The sequence below is a fragment of the Hippopotamus amphibius genome, chromosome 8 (genome assembly GCF_030028045.1).
Source record: "Hippopotamus amphibius kiboko isolate mHipAmp2 chromosome 8, mHipAmp2.hap2, whole genome shotgun sequence".
NCBI lineage: Eukaryota > Metazoa > Chordata > Mammalia > Artiodactyla > Hippopotamidae > Hippopotamus > Hippopotamus amphibius.
Window position 1 is genome coordinate 144,185,493 of NC_080193.1, and position 19,560 is coordinate 144,205,052.

The following is a 19,560-nucleotide window of genomic DNA, read 5'->3' on the forward strand; positions in this document are numbered from 1 at the left end:
TCCCAAAGTCACCGCGCTGACTTCTAAACTACCTGGGAACTCCTTCTGCTGATTCTCACCTGGCTGTCTCCTTGCTTTTCTGTGAGCAGGGCCCTGGGACTGCCCCAGACCTGCACTGCTCACCCAGATATGAACCTGCTCTTTTCCTTCAATCACCCCGTGTTGTCTTCAGTCTCCCCCACGAGCCAGAAAGTTTAGCTCTCTTCCTCCTATCTTGCCCTGCAGTCAGGTCTCTTCCCCAGTCAGAGACCCGACTGCCCTTCCCCCTCTACTCCTAGTGGAGGACTGACGGAGTGGGGGAGGGGCTTTAGTAGTGGACCCCAAGAGAGTCAATAGCTGGTCTATAACTCTACTTTTCTTCACCATTTAGACATCACCCCAGGAAAGGAGATCCCACCCCCACCTCAAGGAACTACAGTTGTTTCCACTACTTTGAGGAACTCAGATGTGGAAAAATAAATTCAGTGATATTTCTTGCACTCTGATTCACACCCTTCCCATTACTGATTATATTGTTTGAATACAACCAAACAAGTATTTTAGAATGCTCTCCAGGAAAGGCAGTTTATATTGGAACAGGATGATCAGGGCTCTGGGGAAGGCCTCTGGGAAAAAACTATTCATCCTTTCCTGATTGGATGGGGAGCTGAACGTGGGAGGTGCAGGAGGAATGATAAAGGCACATGGTGCAAGCAAAAAGTGAAAGGCAACTAGGAACTCTGGGAAAAACAAAAAGCTGCCCAACAAGAGAAATGTAATCTTAGCACTTACTTACCCCAGCAGCCAATTCTTTCACAGTCACAGCAGTGTAACACTGTTCATAGGGTTTCAACATTTAGAGTCAGTTTATAGAAAAGGCAAGGAAACAAAAGGACAGGTGACAGTTCTCAGGAGAAGGAAGGAGGCTGAAACAAGGGCTAGGGACCTCAAAAGCCTTGCCTTACATGGGGTGGGGTGGGAGGGTGTTGAGGAATGTTGTCTAGAGTTGAAAGGAGGAGAAATTAAGTACTGGGATATGCCTTAGTCTGACCAAGTACCCTTGGGGGAAAAAGTATAGGGATAGAGCAGGATGTGTGAGTCAGCAAAAGCCTTGGTTAGACTGGAAGTTGCCCAAGGTCGCATCTTTGCAGTCAGCCTCAGTTTCCTTTAGAGGGCCCATTGGCTGGCTGGCTTGGCCTTTTCCTCCCAGAAGCCTGGCTGCTGCATCTCAGGACCACCACGCCCTTTTTCCCTTCTTTGCATGGCTTCCCCTAGCAGACCCACTTCCTGCCATTTGTCCCTTGGACTGATTCCACCTTCAAAGGTTGCCTGAGCACAGACTTCCTGAGCATTTGGGCTCTTTGATCCCCTCATATCCCAAAACAGAGGCCGACAGAGGCTAGGCAGCGCTGCAGTGGCTACAGGGGGACCAGTTAGCGGCAGGGGTGGCAAGCCATAAATCCCCAGGGAACAAAGGCAGTGGCCAGCCTATGAATGTCCAGGCCCTTGTGGGCAATCAGCCCAGAGGCTTGGAGAAACTCCTTTTGGTTTGGAAATAAAGAAGAGGGGGTGCCCTTGGGATTATATGGTCGACAAAAATGTAGTTAAGAGCCCCCGAAGGCACTCAGACGTTCAGTGAAATCTGGCTACTTAGGGGGTTTGCAGAGGCCTCCGTGCTCACCAGGAGGACTTTGCCTCCCCACGCTCTGGTCACCGCATGGATTTAGGCAGCTAAGACAGGAGGCAGAGTTGAGCCCTCCCTCCTGCTCGGGGTGCTTCTGGGAGGCTGGGCACCAGGTCCAGGATCCATTCATCTCCCTGCTCCGACATCACGACATGGTCCTGGGGTGAAAAGTAGGAGGAAGAGGGGGCAGGGAGCAGGCCTCCACTGTTTTAACCAGGCCTTGCCTGGCTTCATCACTGTGGAAGGAAGGACAGGGTGCTGCCTGTATCACCTCTGATGAGGACATAGGCCTTTCTGGCTCCAGATGCTTCAGACTGCCTTCAGCCCTGTGGCCAGCATGCAGCCAGCCAGCCCTGGTGGGACAGACTACCCCAGAGCGGTGGGAAGAGAATGCAGCAGGTGCCTGAGGCCACCGCAGAGTAGATGGGGGACCAGGGGCTGAGCTGAGTGGCCCTACTCCTCATCTGTGGGTGAAAAACCGTGGGCGGACGGGACTCCAGGATTAGATCTGTATCACTGGGAGTTCACTGGGGTGGGGCTGCATGTCAGAGACACAGATGATCTTAGACCTCAAGTTCCTAGTCCTCTGTGCTACATTAAAAATACACACAAAAATAAAAATATACTTGCTTTATTTACCAATTTTCTAAAAGGCAAAAAAGTCATAAAAAGACACAAGCAGTCCAACAAACATATTGCACTGGGTGAAGAAAGTCTGGTTTGCACATAAACAAACCACTTGTCCGGCAAGGCTTAACACGTTGTTACACAGACTCTGAGAGCTTATTTACATATCTTTCTAGGAATATATTAAAAAGAAGGCTCAGTTTAAAATCGAGAAGTTCTTTATAACACCCGGGTAAGCACACATACTAAAGAAAACGTAAGACCCGATGCGTGGCACCGTGTAAACAATTTCACAAAATGCTCCTACTGTCAACTTAGCCCACATTGAAGCTACACAGCAGTTAACAATCAATGAATATACATTAATAGTAAGATAATGCTGATGGTAAACATCTCTAACAGTAGAGAATGTGCTGGCAGTCTTGGGTTTAGGTAAAGTCAATGCGACCTGGACTCTCGTCTAATCCCTTAATGCTCTGACTTTAGAGGCAGGAAGCAGTTTGTAGCATCTAATCTCCACACAAACGCACAGACCACACCTCGTCTTGGGTATCTGCGGGTGATGCTGCTTTGTAAATTAAAAAAAATTTTTTTTCTGTGTTTCAGTTTATGAAAAATAGGACTGATATTCAGGCATAAAATGGTTCTACTATGAAAACCAACTGGATGACAAGGAGACCTATTCTAGTAGCTGCTTCTCCATCCAAGGACAGGGGAAAAGCTGCTTCCTGTTAAGTTTCTACAGATTCGATGCCATTGTAAGTCAACTGCTTCATCACTGGCAACTTCTCATTCACTACAGGGACCAATATAACATTTTTCCAAACAATCTTTGGGATATATGATGCAATATGAGGTTTTGCAAAAAGTTGGGCAGTCTGGTCTCCCTCTTCCCCAAGTGTCCCATTCACCTGAAAGTGCCAGCAACACTGGTGGACATCACCGCAGAGACTGGAACTGCACCAAAGAGGTCAGGCTCATGAAAAGAAGGAGGGACCGTATCCCAGCCCAGGTGCGGTGGGAGCGGTGAGCTCACAGCACCCTGGAAAACACAGAGGCCACTGCCAGCTCGCTCGGGAGGAAGCGCTGGCTTGGCTGGGCCAGCGCTGAGGTCTGGGAAGTGCCAATCAAAGCATCCATGCGCGTGGGTCCCCAGTGTGGCGATCAAAGCCTGGTCTGCAGAGGGAAGTCACGGCAAGGGGATGACCGACGACGTGTTTTGATGGACATCCTGGCTCTCCCGGGCTGAGGAGGATCTGAGAACGACGCTGGAATTCACAGAAGGCTCTGCCTATTGCTGAGGATGTGTATTTCTATGGTGGGGCCACACAAACCACTAGGCTTCTTTAGTCCAAAGCGCGCATCTCAACTTTGTTCACCCCAAACGTAAGCTCCGTCAGATGAGATGTCTGCCACTACCGCACCTGAAGCTGAAGCTGCTGGTCTGCCAAACTATGCTTCACACCATTTAATGCAAAACATTTGGAAAGAAAATTAGCAGAGGCTGTGATCTCCACTTGGTATGTTTCAAAAACATCTAGCCTGACTAAATAATTTAGATAAAAAGCAGCCCCCCAGAGAGGACAGAATTTGATCTGATCCACACACCCCCTGGGGAAGCTCTGGAAAGCCGGGCCCTCGGTGCGGAGTCAGCTGTGGCATCCTAGCTGTGGGTCACAGCCCGGCGTGGTGCCTCGGGACAGCCCACAGGGAGCCGGTGGACACGGGTGCCCTGGACAGAGGCCTCATCGCCATCCCAGGACACTTCCCCGACACGTACAAAGAGGGAGGCAGTCTTTCTCAAGTTAAACAACGATGAAAATCTCTTCCTCCGTCCCTGAAAACTCCATACTTATATTTTAAATATAAGAAACTAAATAAATATAAGAAACTATTTCTTCCCAAACTTTTCCTACCCGCCACGGTTTTAAATTACCCCTTCAGAAAACTATGGGTTTTTTCTAAAACAAAAAAGCCATGTAAGTATATCCGTCTATTTCATTAGAAACACATGTGAAGACCCTGCCTCTCCTCAGAGCGCCATCTAATGTCCATCCCTGGCCACCGCGCTGGGCAGGGGGTTATGTCTGCCCCTCGGTTCTGCGACTCAGGGAGGGTCCGTTTTCCTCTTCTTTGGTGTCAGCTGTTTCACTGAGTCCTAGAGTAGCGGTATCTTCCTCATACAGCACACAAATGTCTTTCCCCTTGTTTTCACAGTAAACACATTCCTTAAAAGAAAAAATGGAAATCAGTAATAAAAATGAGATCTTTGGTATAAAAAAGTAGTTCAAGACGAGTGAGGTCCAGGCGATCAGATGTCAGCTGTGAGGCTGCTGAAGGGTGAGGAGGTGTCACTGGCCTGCGGGACCCCTGCCTGCTCTCAAAGGAGCCAGAGCTCCTCCTGAGGGGTCCCTGCTCCCAGCTCCCCGGGCCCCTCCCTCATCTGAGAGGCGACTTTGCATAGCAAGGAGACAGCATCAGCCAGAGGCTCTAGTCCCAGCTGCTCCTCTTTCTGCCTGTGGAACCTAGAGTTGCTACCTACCTTCTCTAGCCTCAGTTTTCTAATCTGTAAAATGGGATGGCAACAATGTACTGTCTCATTTGTTCATTCCCCAACTATCTGTTAAGCACCTGTCGTGTTCCAGGCAGGTTCTAAGCAATGGGATGCAGCAGTGAACAAAGAGGAAAATCCATGTCCCAGTGGGGGTGATCTAGTAGCTGAATGAGAAGTGCTCCACGGTGTATTTAAAGATGGGACGTGCCAGGCGGACATGGAATGAGGCATGTGAGGACATCTGTAATTTTATACTGGATGTTCAGAAAAGGCCACTGAGAGGGTGACTGGGGTGGTTTTGAAAGATGCCCACAAATTCTTTCACATCGCTTCCTCAGAAGGTGCCGGCCTGGACTCAATGACCTGCCTCTAACAAAAAGGAGGTGACGGAGGTGACGTGGGTTGTTACAGGCACTGCAGCCCCCCCACCCCCCAGAGCTCTCTGGGGAGGCCAGGATCATTTCATGAGGACATCCAAGAAGCCCCGTGCACAGAGCCACGTGGCAAGGAGCAAAGGCCTCCTGCCGACAGCCAGCACAACGTGCAGGTGGGCAAGGGAACCTCCTTGGAAGCGGATCCTCCAGCCCCAATCCTGCCTTCAGATGGCTCGAGCCCCAGCCGATATCTCACCTTCAACCTCAGGAGAGAGCCTGAGTCAGAACCACCCAGCAAAGCTGCTGTTAAGCTCCCAACCCAAAGAAACAGTGGGAGATAATAAATGATTATTACTTTAAGCTACTGAGTTTTGGGGTTATTTGCTATGCAGCATTAGATAAATGACACAGCAGCAGGTGAGAAAAGACTTGAGGGAAGCCAGAGTAAGCCATGTGTCTGCCCAAGGAAAGAGGATGCCAAGCAGAGGGAAGGGCTGGTGCAAAGGGCCTGAGGCAGAAGCCTGCCCGATGATTTCAGGGAACACTGGAGAGGAGGGAGTGAGGGGAGATGGGATCTGTGTGTGTGTGTGGGGGGGGTCGTATTTTTATGGCTTTGCAGCAATTTATTCTGATTGAGGTGGGGCACTGCTGGAAGGGCTCAGAGCTGAGGGATGACGTGATCTCACCGTAGGAGACACAGCGGAACAGAGTGCAGCTGGGAGGCTACTGCGACAATCAGGTGAAGCAGCACCGTGCTGTGGACCGGGGTGCTGATGCTGCAGGTGATGGGAAGGAGCTGGTTTCCATCCACCTTGAAAGTCAAGCTAGTGGGACTTGCTGTCCCCACTGATACGTCATGGTCTACGTAGATGTTGAGGGTTTATGATAGAAGTGTGTGTGTGCGTTTTAATTGGAAAAAAAATTCAATTTCCACATGTGATTGAGATTAGATATTTAGGAGACCTTTTTGGAAACAGTGTTGAAAAGCCATTGGAAGAAAGTTCTTTGAAGGAAACCTAACAGGGTCATGGTATTTTTTCTGTGTAATGAACTTTTAATCTAGAAGTTTTACATGTACAGAATAGCTGCAAAGACCACCGAGCATTCTCATCACAGCGCCTTTTAACGCGCCGTCAGAAAACCCGTCCCAGAGCTCACCGCCACGTCGAGGGCCGCGGGCAGGCCGCCCGACCGCATCCACGGGTGCACGTCACGCAGCTCCTGCTTCTGCCCAGCCGTGAACCTGGGCTGGACCCTCTGCAGCAGCTTCAGCTTCTCCCTGTCCTCCTGCAGGACTCTTTCTACATTTCTTCATGAAATATTTAGAAACAGGAGAGCTTTAGAATGTCTCAAAGGTTTATGTTTTTTTTTTAAAGAACATACTCATTTTCTACTAACACTTCCAGTATTAATCATGTTATTTTAGGTGATTTTGTTTAAGGTCAATTTCCTTTCCATTTAAAATAAATTACCCTATCACTTAATATCCCTAGTTAAAAATCTGTAGTTTTTCTAGGAAAGTGATGTACCAAGTTCTGATTTTAATTTTACTTTAGATTAGCCATGGAGGCCGGATACCTGGAGACACTTGGCTCTGCACCCGGGAGGTTCTCACCAGCGAGGCAGTGGGTGAACAAGCCCTCCCCTGCCACCTGACAATGCTGGCCCGCCTCACAGGAGCCCTGGAGATGGAGCCCTGGGCTCCCCAGGCCCAGAGGCCTGGCTCTTCTGAGACTCAGGGTTAATCAGTCCCTCCATCCTTCCTCCCCCATCCCCCAGCTCCCCTCACTGAGGAGGCACTGCGCAAGGGCAGGCACCCTGACAGGTTCCAGGTTCCTTGGAGCAGTCAGAGCTGAGGCACAGACCCAGGTCCCTACAGAGCAGCCGGCAGCCTGGGCTGGTCACCCACCTCGACTCTTGTTTTCTGCATCTCTAAGACAGACAGACAGACAGACAGACAGACACACACACACACACACACACACACACGCCACTGACCACAGAGAAAAAGGCATTGGTACAAATGCTTTGTCAACATCGTGTGACACCGGGGGTCCCCAGAGCCTGCCGTCCTGGAGGCCTGCCGCAGGTCACTCTGCGGGGCTCCGTCCACAGGAGCCCCGCTTCTACCGGTGCACTCAGCTCCACGTGAGACAAGGCTACCGCGGAGGCCCCCGGCCCTGCTGTGCGGGGAACCCCGAGCCCACCCTTCACCGGCCCCAGGTGGCGGCGCACATTACCGCGGAGGCAGCTGATAGGTCATCATGACGCGGTCGTCTGGGTCAGCCATGAGCAGCCAGACGGGGTCCTGGCGGACGCGCGTGAGGAGGCGCGCGCTCTCCCGCACGCCCGCCTTCACGTCCGCTCTGTGGTTGGTCTCTGACGCGTCGACGCTTCCAAAATACTTGCTGGTGCGACTTGTGTCGCTGCTGCCTTTAGAAACACAGAGTGTGGCGAGAGCGGCAGGTCGCAGCCCTGACGGGCACGCTGCCCGTGCACGCTGCGCTCCTGTAAACCTACGGTGACCTGGGGCAGCTGCGCAGCTTTCCTTGCTAACTAGTGCCTGGGTGGGTGGCGTCTCCCTTCTCTTTCCAATTCTCAAACTGTATGGATAATTTAAAAACGGGATATCAGCGGGTACCACGGAGGTGATTCTCTCCTGGGGAGGCCCCGAGCAGTCCAGGGGGGGCCACATCTTAGAAGCTGTGCTCTTCTCTCCCAGGCTCACCACCTCCTGACTAAGCCAGACCACAGAGAAGCCTCCTTGGTGAGTGGCAGGCCGTTGGCCTGGAGCCCTTCCTGGTGGGCCTCCTGCCGGGCGAGGGGTCCCTCACTTCAGGGAGGCAGGGGTCTCACAGTTTGGGGAGAGTGTGTGCTGCTCCTGTGGGGGGATTCCAGATCACACCTGAATGACCCTGGTGGGTAAAGCACGAGTCCTCACACTAGGTTCTCACCAGGGAGCTCACTCAGGAAGGTGAACCACTGCCACCCTCCTGCACAGCCGGGAGCCCCAGGGACAGGCCAGCCAGGGCCGCTGACCTCCAGAGTGACTGGCAGCAGAGGGAACGGGGACTGGCCAGGGCCGCTGTCTGCATGGGCGGGAGCCCAGCTGCCTATCTGAGCTGCCGCGTGCTCCGGGGAGCCGCTCGGGGTGCAGCTGGATGCCTGGATGTCAGGAGCCAGGCTGCATCCGACGCTGGGCCCTGCACACGCCAGCCTGTGGGCTTTGGGGCAACTGGCTCCCTGGGGTGCGGAGAGTCAAGGACACCCAGGTGTATCACGTGAAAATCTTCCAAATGCCTAAAACATGCCTCCAACCCGCCCCCCAACCCCGACGTGCTCCCAGCGCCACCACCCACATACCTGTCCCACTTCTGGACACATCGCAGCCCAGCAAGCCGGAACCCAGGGAACAGGAGGTGGCAGAGGCCCCGCTCCCAGAAAGGGCAGAGCCCGTGGCCGAGCAGAGGTCCTCATGCAGCAGGAGCTGGAGCAGACCGCTGGATGAGGACAGGGCGTCGCTGTTCTGGGCATCCACGGGCTCGCCGCACTTCGGGAACAGGGAGGAGACACCAAGTCAGGGGTCTCGTCTGCACCAGACTCCCAGGGACAGAGCAGGCATGTTCCCTCCTCGGGCCGCTGGCCCTGACGTCACGTGCCACACGCAGAGGCCCTGTGGTTCCTGAGACCACAGTGAGACGCTCAGTGGTGGGATGGACACCATGTTAGTACATTTTGGGAGAGTCCCACTAAAGATGGCAGCTCTTGGATCTCTGGGGAAAAAGTCTTATGCTTGTTCCACCGCCGAAGTGGACACAGAAACAGGAAAGCGCCTTTAGGGCATCCAAAGGTTGCTTGTCACAGCGGCAGGGCTCCAGCTTCCTGCACCCCCAGAGCGGGGACGGGCATGGGCATGAGGGGGCCTGGCCTGGGAGCGCCCCCATCCTCCAATCCTTGGAGCCCAGACTGTAGGCCCAGGAGTCAGCAGAGGTGCTGAGAGAGCCACCCTGCTCCCACTGCCTCTCCCGGGAGCACGGGCAGGGGACCCCACGCCGCTCCCTCCTCGGAGGGCCCGTGGATCGCAGGGCCTCAGCGGGTGCTACCACACACCTAACCCCTCAGAACACAGAAGCATTCGTTGGAAATCAAACTACAATTTGCTCAGCCGAGAAAGGTGCAGGCCAGCGTCCCTCAAGACTCAGGAGGACGGGCACCCCTGGCATTGGTGTCCCGTTCCCTCCGGCCCTGCTCCTTCACTGGGGGCCCCTGCTGCCAGCTGCCCTCCGAGGCCTCCATTCTGGCCTTCAACCTGACTGTGCTCTATCCTCCAAGTATGCATTTAAAACTAGGAGGCCCAGGACAACGAGTCCAGTCGTGGAGTCCCCTCGCCTATTTGGACCCTGCATCCACCATCAGACAGTCTCTTTCTCCCTTCAGATTCCAAGACAATAAAAACTCACGGGTCCGATAGGGTCTTTTACCTGGAAAACGTTCACTTCTGGCACGTGTATTTATGTCAGAATTGAAATGGTTTGGTAGTAACCTCACGTGGGGACTGCCCACGTCTGAGGTGAGGACACACGTGTTTGCGCCTGCCTTAGACAAAGGGCACCGGGAGATGCTTACGGTCGGGGGTGCCTTGGGCTGCCGGTCCCAGGACAAGCCAGGCTTGCAGTCGGGCCCCGATCCTGCGGTCCCCACAGTTGCCAAGGTCCCCGCGGCCACAGAGCTGCCCTCGGGGGCCTCCTCCAGCTGCAGCAGGTTGAGCTGCAGGGGTGAGCTCCCCCGGGACTGGAAGAGCGGCGGTGAGGTCCTGCCCGCCGGCCCCGTGGCTGAGGGTGGGGTGGCCGGGGTGGCCACGCACGACGCAGGCAGCCCACTCTCTGCCCGGGGACGCACGTATGGCTGCCTGGGGGGTGAGGTCCGCCCGGGGAACTCCGGCTGTGAGGCAGGAATCCCCTCGGACGGAAGGTGCGGCTGGCCAGGGAAGAAGGCAGGGGGCAGGCTCGGGGTCACCGGGGAGAAGGAGTAGCTGGGGAAGACCAAGGCCATGACCGGCGCCAAGGGGCTGGTGAACGGCGGCGGCTGGGCCGCAAACTCGTGCTGGGCGTCCACGGGCACCGGGAAGCCGGCGTGGGCAGCCCCGGGCGCTGCTGCCACGGTCCCCAGCGCCGGCACCACTCCTGGGGCTGGAAACACGGGCAGGGAGTAAGCGGGCGCTGGAGCAGGCAAGGGCATCGCGGGGCAGCTGGACTGGGACGTGTCCGACGGAGACCAGGCTGTGGCGTTCAGGCCCACCAGTGGCGGCCGCTGGGGCACGGGCCCTCCAGACCCAGTGCTCCCCGAGGAGTCTCGAGGCTTGACCCGTTTGGACTTCAGTTTTCTGTTCTTCCCAGCTTTTTTCCAAGATGACTCTATTCCAGAGGTATTTCTTAGTCCAGGAGCAGCTAAAATAATAGGAAAACAACAAGAATTAAAATGCAAAAATTATGTTTTCTCAATTGTCAGAGATCTGTAGAACCTCAGAAACTTGAAGGCACCTCCCAATTCAACAGTCCCGCCCTCCCAAACGCCGGCCTCGGGCTCGTGGGGCCGCCATCCGGGCTTCCCGGACCCTCAGTGACGTGAGGAAAAGGGCAAAATGTTAGGTTTTCGTAAAACTAGATTCAATCAATTTAAAGGACCGCCCTCTGTTGCAGGATCACATTCCTTCCTCTCTTCTCATATTAAAATGCCCTTTCTTTCATAAGGTGATATTCATAAGTGATATTAAGGTTTTATTTGTCCAAAACAGTAAGGAAGCTGGCAAGTTGAGGCTGTTCCCCAGCAGCGGTCTGTGAAATCTTAAGGCAGAACCCCTGATCTCATCTAACCTTATCTGTCAATTTCACGAGTGTTATCACTGCCGTTTCTTACGAAGAGCTGCTCCCTGCGTCCCCTGCCAAGTTGGTCTGGGACTCCACCCCAGGGGAGCCGAAGGGCGGAAGCAACACCCGCCCCGGAAACCAAGGTCTTCCTCTCTGATGACAACTGTTGCCGAGAGGGCCTTCCTCACGAGGCTGGAAGGACTCGACAGGGACACACGGGACACTGGGCAGGTCGCCCCAACTCCCTGGGCATGGCCGGCGCTGGGAGTACTGTGGGGCTGGGGGTCGCGCCAAGCTTGGTGGGGGGAAAGACAATGGGACGGGTCCCAGGAACCTCAGCTTTACCCCTCACGGCACAGAGGGTAACTCGGGGCTCCTGCAGCCGCAGTGCGGGGACGTCCCCTCGTGGCTGTGCCACATGCTAAAGGCAAAGGGGCCCAAGGCAAACTGCTCAGCGGGTGGAGGTCTGGCCATTCAGCCTCTCTGCCTCGTGTTCTTCCTACAGGGAACCTGTCCCCTGCTGGGACCAGGCGCTACAGCACTGGGCTCCTGGGATGCCACACCAGGTCTGGGCAGGGCTGCTGTGGACAGCTGTGTAGTCTGTGCACTGCACAAACTGCGGGCCCCAGGGGGCAAGGAGGGGGCTGGAATTCTGCACCAAGCCAGGACTACGGTGGTGAGGGGTGGCACTGTTTCCTGATTTCCACAGAGGTTCCCTATGCACTAGCAGTAACCCTGGGTCTGGGGAGGAAGGAGGAAGGGAGAAGAAAAGATAAAATCCTCGAGGAGAGGGTCAGCCTCTTGCTCTGGGACGTTTGTTTCAGTGTGTCTGCCCAGACCAGGGGGCGCTGGGTCCTCGTGGTGTGTGGCTCCCGGCTCACTAGCACCAGCTATGATCCCTGTGCCAGGACCTGGGAGCCCAGGGAAGAGATGGCATCTCCAATTAGCTTGGCCCTGTCCATGGGACCTGGGAAGGTGGCTGGGGGTTGGGAGCCAGGCTCTTGGACCAGAAATGGGGCAGGGAAGCTGACCTGTTCCACTTCATCCCTTGCCCTGTGACCTCCTGGTGGCTCTTGGCCTAAAGGGTGACTTCATGCACCCCCGGACTCTGTCTGGCCTGGGAGTCTGCAGCCCAGCACCGAGGCCAACCCGCCTGGGGAGAAGGGCACCATTCCCTCCTGGGGTGTCATCCAGCGCTCCCTCCTTCCTCAGGAGCCTGACACCAAGTGCTCCTTCTCTGTGTGGTGAATGAGTCCCCCTGGTTCTCTGGGGATCTTGTCTGGGTGGGAAGGCGGGGTAGGGTCTCTGGTTCCTCGAAGTTGCCCAGGCAAGAAATGACTGACACGGCAGCACTGCAACCGCCCCACCTTGCGTTCCACAGGGGGCTGGCCTGGGACCGTCACTGCTATTTATAGCATCGTTCCCTTGGGAGCACAGGTGACATCCTTGAGAGCATCGCTGGTCAAGTTCCAACAGCTTCTTACAAACCCACGTGTCCCAGGCTGGAGACATTTCCCCTCCTGAAAGCAGCACTGGGCTCAGCAGCATAAGGAATAAAGTTAAAAAGAATCCACTTTTAGTTCGGGTACTACCACTCACCTCTTTCACTCGACTGCCCCTTGGATCTTTCTTGTAAGTAATAATGGCAGCGAGACTGGAAAACATTGAGTTTTCTTATTTCTTTCAACTTTAGCAGGAAGCTCTGCTCCTCCTTCTGGGTGTGGGCGGCCAGCACTTCCTTGGTGAGGCCCAGCTTCCTAAAGGGCTCCTTCTCCTGGCCGAGGCCGCAGGGCAGCGCAGGGCCCGCCAGGCATTCCAGAGACTCGGGCACGCTGGCAGCATCTTCTGCCATCTCTGTAACAGAAGACGCACAGCTCTGGTCTGCAAGGGCCCTTCTATTTTAAAACAACTGAAAACATGCATACTGCACCTACGAAGACTAGAAATCATTCACATGTGAGATCCCTTCACGAGGCCCACCGCACGGGGACAAAATCCTTGATGTACTTGTTTAGCTTTCTGAGAGAGTGAAGAACAAAGGGCAAAGAGCAGGGGCAGGAGGCCCCGTGCCCCAGGGGGCTCCGGGGTCAGTGCTCTGAGCTGGGGGCACCTCGGTGTCCTTCAGCCTCTGATGCAGAAGACGCGCCAGGCTGTCTCGTGCTTTCGGAGCACGAGAGACTAAGGCTGCTGCACGGCCCCGTGCCGGCTCAGGACCACGGGCTTGACAGTGTGGTCAGTGGAACTGTGGGCGCAGACAGGATGGGGCAGGTGGGACCACGAACCCTCCCGAAAGGGGCTGGACGCAGACCCCCTGACGTGAACGCCTCCCCTCATCACGCCCCTCTTCCAAGCAAAGAATGAATTCAGGATTTGTTTTACTCATGATGTCTGAAGGAGGGCCCAGCACGACACCCTTGGTGTCCAGCTGTTATGACCCGTACTGGCTCCTGTCCTCAGGCAGGGGAGGGCAAGGCTCGCCATCCCGTCCGCAGAGGCGGGGAGGTTGGGGGGTGCTCGCCCCCAGGGTTGTCTTGGCTCCAAAGAAGGGAGAGTCCTGGGCCTCCTGCTCAGTCCTGGGGGCCCCTCCGTGTGGACACCTGAGCAGACACCCGTTGCAGGTGGAGCCAGAGCGCAGCGGGGGCCAGGACCGGTGTGCCCCCTCCCCCCGGCCCTGCACTGGATTTCCTGGACCCCCCTCCCACCCCCCTTATTGGGCTAGGAAGGTCCTTCTGCACTTGGATACACCTGAAGAGAATCTGAGGACGGCAGTCAGAGCGTCCCATCTCTGCTGCGAAAGCCAGGCGGCTCCTGACGGCGCGCAGGGAGCGGCGAGCCTACCGAGCTCGGGCTGCGGCTTCTTGTCGCCCACGTGCACGAGGGTGCTGCTGTAGCTGCACTGGCTGCTGAGCGACGCCACGCTCTCCGCCTTGCCGGGCAGCGCCAGCGGGGCCGCGCGCGTGCCGCCGTCCGCGGGGCTGTTCACCACGGAGGGCGATGCCGTCTCTTCATGAGAGAAAACAGAGGCAGACAATGTGATAAAAACGAACTGCCGGGATAAGACGCGTGGAGGCCGCGTGGCACTCCAGTCCGGGGGGGGGGGGGGGTGGCTGCAGGTCTGCACACGTCCTGGCAGGTGACCCGGGGTCCTCAGGTGTCTACTCACGGGGACGACGGAGCAGAGGAGATTCTGAAATGGGAACAAGGACACCCGGACCTCTGGGTCCTCTGGGAGGAGGCGGGTGGCAGGGGCTGCGGCGCCCCGAGTCAGGGCCCCTGCTGTGGGCCCGTCTGCCGAGGCGGGCAGGCAGATGGCACTCCGCCCCCGCGGGCGGGGCCAGACCCCACCAGGGCACACCTGTCCGGTCGCCCGGGCGCCTACCAACAACGGGAGACCCACTTCTGCTCCTGGAGATGACCCCTGGCAATGCCCACACGTGTGCGGGGCCTGAGGTCTCATCGGACGCTCTGAGGCCAGTGCTCCTCTGAGACGCCGTGGACGTGGGCCTGCCCACGAATGACACCCTGAGAGGCCCGGGCCTCCCGCAGCCCCAGGGGGTCCTGTCCTCAAAGTCCAGAACCACCTTTACCGCCAGCTCGTGAGAAAGTTTTGAGCCACTTTGGTCATTTAAAACATGGCCGGAACCCCCATCCTGTACCCCTGAAGCCGCTCAGAATCGCGCAGGAGGAAGAAGGGGCTCTGGGAACCTGAAACGGTGCCTAATCCCACCAGAGAGGGTCTAAGTTATCCCGCAGTTAACAGCTCAAACAAACCAGCTACCTGCGGCCTGCGGCCCGCCAGTGGCCTTGCGCTTGTCACTGGCCTTCGGTGCGGGGAGGTGTGCCGGGAACTTCCTCTTCAGGGTGGCGGCCTCACTGCAGCTCTCTAGGTACCTGCGGGCGGGTCCGAAAGGGCTTCATGTCACAGAGAACCCGCCAGCGTGAGCAGCTGGGCGGTCAGGGAGGCCAGGAGGGCCGCACCTGATGACACTGTCCAGGCAGCTGATCTGCTGGTAGGAGCCGGCGGGCGGGTTCTTGCAGGCCAGCTCCTCGGGCAGGCCGGCCTCGGGCAGGCTGGCCCCGGAGCTGTCCTTTCCTGCAGCCGGGACAGCTTTCACCTGAGCCGGGGAACTGCTTTGCATTTCTGGAGGAGAAAACATTGTTCTTTCAGTTGAACCTTGTTTCCCCCAGAGCACACTCTGTGTTTGTAAAGCATTTTAATTCTACCTAAAGATAAGACTGGCGGCTCAGAATATGCTTCACAGACGTGTATGACAGCCTGGTATTCATGCAGCCCTGCTGGGCCAGTGCTGCTGGGCTGTCCGCAGGGGCACCCTGGAGGGTCCTCTCTCTGCGGCACGCAGTCCTGCCTGTCCCCAGGGTCAGGGACTCCGCAGTGGGAAAGGTCAGTTCTTACTTAAACTCCGGAAACTTTCAGAGCCAATAAGATTTCAGGCGCTTTACGGTCATTCAACACTCGCTGCCTCGGGGAGGCAGTAACAATTATAACAGTAGCTGCGTGAGCACTCCTGCTGTCTCCCCACTCGCCACGCCCAAGTGCAGGCCTGCTGTCTCCCCACTCGCCACGCCCAAGTCTCGCGAAGGAAGCGCTGGATCATGTCTTACCTGCAGCAGACCTGCTCTTTGGTTCTCCGGATTCACCAGGGTAATGACTTTTGCTTTTGACCTTGTTACCATTTTTACAAATCTCCTTGAAGAAAAACAAATGAACATATTATGCGCCCGGGGAGACCCTGCAGCCCCAGCCCCAGCTAGGAAGAGAAACTGAATTAAGCCCAGCAACAGAAAAGCAAGTTCTGAATGAGATCTGAAATGCAGAACTGGGTAAAGTAGATTTTATGATTCTGAAGAATAATAAGAAACAAAGTGAAGGGCAGGTTACACTTTCTTCTTTCTAACCCTAACCCTACAGCTAAATCTTCACTTTTGCTTGCTTCATCGTTTTAAACAATTTTCACCCAAACCTTCAGCCACGGTTTGCAGCTGCTCTCACCCTTTCAAGGGTACAGAGTGAGTCCCAGCTGAGCTGAGTTTCAAGCAGCTAGAAGCTGCTGAGGTCGGAAAGGCTGGGTCCCGGCAAGGGCTGTTTTTAAAGTTCTCTGTAACTGCAGTCACAGAGGACGCACACGGAGGGACAGAGGGGGACAGCGGGGCACGTACGGCTCTCCTCCGGCGGGAGTCCTCCTGGCCGGTGCTGTCGCTGGAGGAGGTCTGGCTCCTGAGGCGCTCGTGGGACCCGTTGCTGCCCAGGCTCCCGTAGCCGCTGGAGCCGCTGTGGGGGACGGGCTGGGGAGACAGCGACAGGAGGACTCGGGACAGGCCGGGGGCAGGCTCCCCCACTGTCTCCCAGAGAGGCCGTGACCTTCCCCGGGCGCCCTGGGCGAGGACCAGGCGGGGCTGGGTTTGGACCCAGGGTCAGGCTGCAGTGGGCTCCCCGCCTCCACCCACGGGGCGGCTCCCGGACCCCGGTCCCCAGGGGACTCCACGACCAGGGACTCCACGGCCTCAGGGCTCAGAAACAACACAGGCGCCTGACAGTCGCCCGACAGTCGCCCAGCCCCTGGGAGCCAGGCAGCGGGAAGGCAGTCCTCGCGGGGCCCTGGGCTGGCAGGGGTTCTCCTCGCGTGCGGTTCAGACACAGACACCCGCATGTGCGAGGCTGCAGAGGCCCCCGAGCGGGCAAGGCCCCCAAGCCCCGCCTGGCCCGGACGTCACCCACACCGACCCTCCCGTGGGGTGCAAAGACCACCCGCACGGGCACCAGGGCGCAGGGCGGAGGCGGGCCTGAGGAGGAGGGGAGGCGCTCCCGGGCTCAGGACAGCTCCGGCCGCCTGCGGGGGGAGGGGCTCGCGGGCGGTGCCCACCTGCAGCAGCAGCCGGTGGATCTGCTCCGTGAGCTCCTGCACGCGGGGCCGCAGGGCCTCCTCCTCCTCCTCCACGCACGGCCGGGCCCAGAACACGTCCTCGTTCAAAGGCCCCCTGCGTGGTTTCCATTTGTCTCTGTGAGTCGGGCCCGCCTCCTCCCGGCAGACCGCCCTGGCTGCCACCTGCCCACGCGCCACCTCCCTGCGCCCACTCGCGGCTCTGCCTGAGCGCGGCCCCGCCCGCAGGTGGGCAGAGGGCAGGTCAGCAGGGATACCCGGGGGGAGGTGACGGCCCGTCCCCCCGGAGCACTCACACTCTGACCCTGTGTCTCCCAATGATGAAGGACACCCTCCTGCTCCACGGGTTGACAAAGCTGGACCAGCTGGTGTCCAGCGTGATGTACTCCCCGTTCCGGGCACGGAAGCGGATGGGGGAGTAGTCAAAAGGCTGCCCACCGGACTGCACGACTAGGAGAGGGAAACAGAGTTCAGGGGCGAGGAGATACCACCGGTGCTCAGGGTACAAGGAAAGACACGTGGAGACGCACTTGATTTTGGAATCACTTGAAAACTGAGGAGATGCTACCACCTCTTCAAAGCCACCACCTCCAATCCCCGTCTTGCTTTAAATCGTGACAAGGGGCTGCTTGTGGCAGTGTCCTTGCACCTTTTAGGACACACATCCCTGCGAACCTCATAGGTCTTCTCCCAGCAGGTTGCTCAGTGTCACCTGTGTCTGTGAGGCCTGGGCTTGGTAAGGACGTGTGTTGTCCACTCCCCTGGCCTGGACAGACCCCCCCACCCCCACCCCGCCAGCTGACCCTGTCGCTCCTCCTCCCGCCTGCTGGCGAAGCCAACGTCAAAAAAGGAGAGGTCAAGGCTCAGGCCAAGGGCTCCTCTCAGCCGACTGTCAGCACTGGGACTCAGGCAGGAGGCGGGACACCCCTCACCTGCTGCCCACGTGACCCGTCCCGGGGGGTGCTGACTTTGGCAAGACACCCCAGAGTGCGCTAGGTGTGTCCCGCCCCGGGACGGGCCACGAGCGGGGGACCTACTCTTCTTGTGGATGGCGAGCATCAGGGGCCTGTCGCTGGGGTGCAGCTGCACGAGCACGGGGGTCTCGATCAGGTCCTGCGGCAGGTGGCCCAGGAGGGGGACCGCCCTGCAAGGCAAGCGCACACAAGGTCACGGCCGCGCTTCAGCACACGAGCCAGAACGCAGCCCCGCACGGGGCAGCCAACAGTCTCCAGGAACGCGTCTGACTCCAAGTACCCCGAAGATCAGAATTTGGGTATCCTGCTAACAAAGAAACAGTCTTTCAATTAATTAGCAAACAAAAGATGGCAGGACCGCCAAGGGGCTGGGATAGGAAACAAGGCCCTACAAGGCCCTGCCCATTACAGGCTCAGTGCTTTAACGTTGCGTCTGATTTTCTGCAAGAATCCATCATGACAATGTTTTTGTTTTCTCCAAGACCTTTTTCTTTTTTGTGTCATTCAAGTTTGGCTAGATGTGGCCTGACGTGGACCATTTTTTAACAAGTTTGCCAGGACCAGGAAAACCCTGTCTGTGTGCATCTTTTCCAGCTCAAGGTGTTCTCCTCCTGCTCTAAGTGTGGTCACGGTGTCTGGTCCCGTTTACGGAGGCTCCCCTAGGAGTCACCATCGCTGGCTGGGGACCTTCGCTCTGTGCCCATCAGGTTTTCCCTGGGGACTGTTGCTGCGCTTTCTGGGCAGTGTTTTGCCCTAGACGTCTGTGGTGCCCCTCCTCTCTGGCGTGTCCTGCCCCCTCTGTGTGTCTGTGTCCAGCACCCTCTGCGGGCTCCACTGCTGTTCCCTCTTCTGAGCTGCGGCTCGGCCCTCCCCTCCTCAGGCCAGTCTTCTCTCATCCCAACAGCCGTTTCCTCGACCTCTTCCGCTCACGTGGAGGAGCGCCTGCTCAGAGTCGCTAGAGTGAAGCCTCCCTGTCCTCGGGGGCCCAGCGCCACTCCTGGAGTTCCTCCTCCTTGTCTGAGGCATGTCCCCTGGGCCTTGTGGTTTCCTTTGCACAGGATGCACAGAAGGTCCCTGCTCAAAGCCTGGCTGGAGGAGGAGGAAGAGAGGGAGGAGCCCCGGCTGGCCCGGGCTCCACGGGCTGTGCTGCCCACCGGGCTTTGCTGAGGAAGGCTCTGCAGCCTTTTGGCCCACAGTGACCTGCTCACCAGCCCTCCTGCACACACGAGCAGACACCTGGGGTGGCTGCAGACAGGAGTTCTTAGGCTTTTGGGGGAATAAAAGTGATCCTGGGGTTGCTTCACAAACGCAGCTCGCAGCCCCCCACCTCTAAGATCTTGCTGGGCAGGGCTGGGTGGGACCCGGGCACCTGCACTTCGAAGCTGTCCCTCCGGAGAGCCTGCCGCAGGTGGCCGGCAGCACACACCTGAGCAGCCCAGGGCCAGCGCAGGCTGACGGGCCCTTGCTGCCCGAGAGCAGAACCTGTCCGGGGGGGGGGGGGGGGGTCCTGGTGCCCCAGGCCAGGTGCAGGCGGTGGGGAGGCCCTGACCCTCCACAGGGGCCGCTGCCTAAAGCCCAGCGCACTTCCCGCGTGCCTTCCG

The 19,560-nt window shown here is 57.3% G+C and overlaps 1 protein-coding gene across 3 annotated transcripts in view; it reads right to left on the reverse strand.

The window, feature by feature from the left end:
* Positions 1-2,286: 2,286 nt before the first annotated feature.
* Positions 2,287-19,560, reverse strand: part of PER2 (period circadian regulator 2) — a 37,829-nt gene continuing 20,555 nt past the window's right edge. For 2 of the 3 annotated variants that reach the window (XM_057746042.1, XM_057746043.1), the window contains 14 exons: positions 18,023-18,129; positions 17,282-17,435; positions 16,968-17,082; positions 16,264-16,389; positions 15,709-15,793; positions 15,064-15,226; positions 14,864-14,976; positions 13,924-14,088; positions 12,685-12,939; positions 9,845-10,665; positions 8,582-8,768; positions 7,459-7,651; positions 6,377-6,527; positions 2,287-4,518 (listed from right to left, as the gene is read on the reverse strand). In XM_057746042.1, the coding sequence (XP_057602025.1) occupies positions 4,372-4,518; positions 6,377-6,527; positions 7,459-7,651; positions 8,582-8,768; positions 9,845-10,665; positions 12,685-12,939; positions 13,924-14,088; positions 14,864-14,976; positions 15,064-15,226; positions 15,709-15,793; positions 16,264-16,389; positions 16,968-17,082; positions 17,282-17,435; positions 18,023-18,129 (2,782 nt within the window). In that variant the 3' untranslated portion in view covers positions 2,287-4,371. Of the gene's footprint in view, positions 4,519-6,376; positions 6,528-7,458; positions 7,652-8,581; positions 8,769-9,844; positions 10,666-12,684; positions 12,940-13,923; positions 14,089-14,863; positions 14,977-15,063; positions 15,227-15,708; positions 15,794-16,263; positions 16,390-16,967; positions 17,083-17,281; positions 17,436-18,022; positions 18,130-19,560 lie in introns of those variants that run through there. The other variant, XR_009055142.1, reaches the window with a different exon arrangement.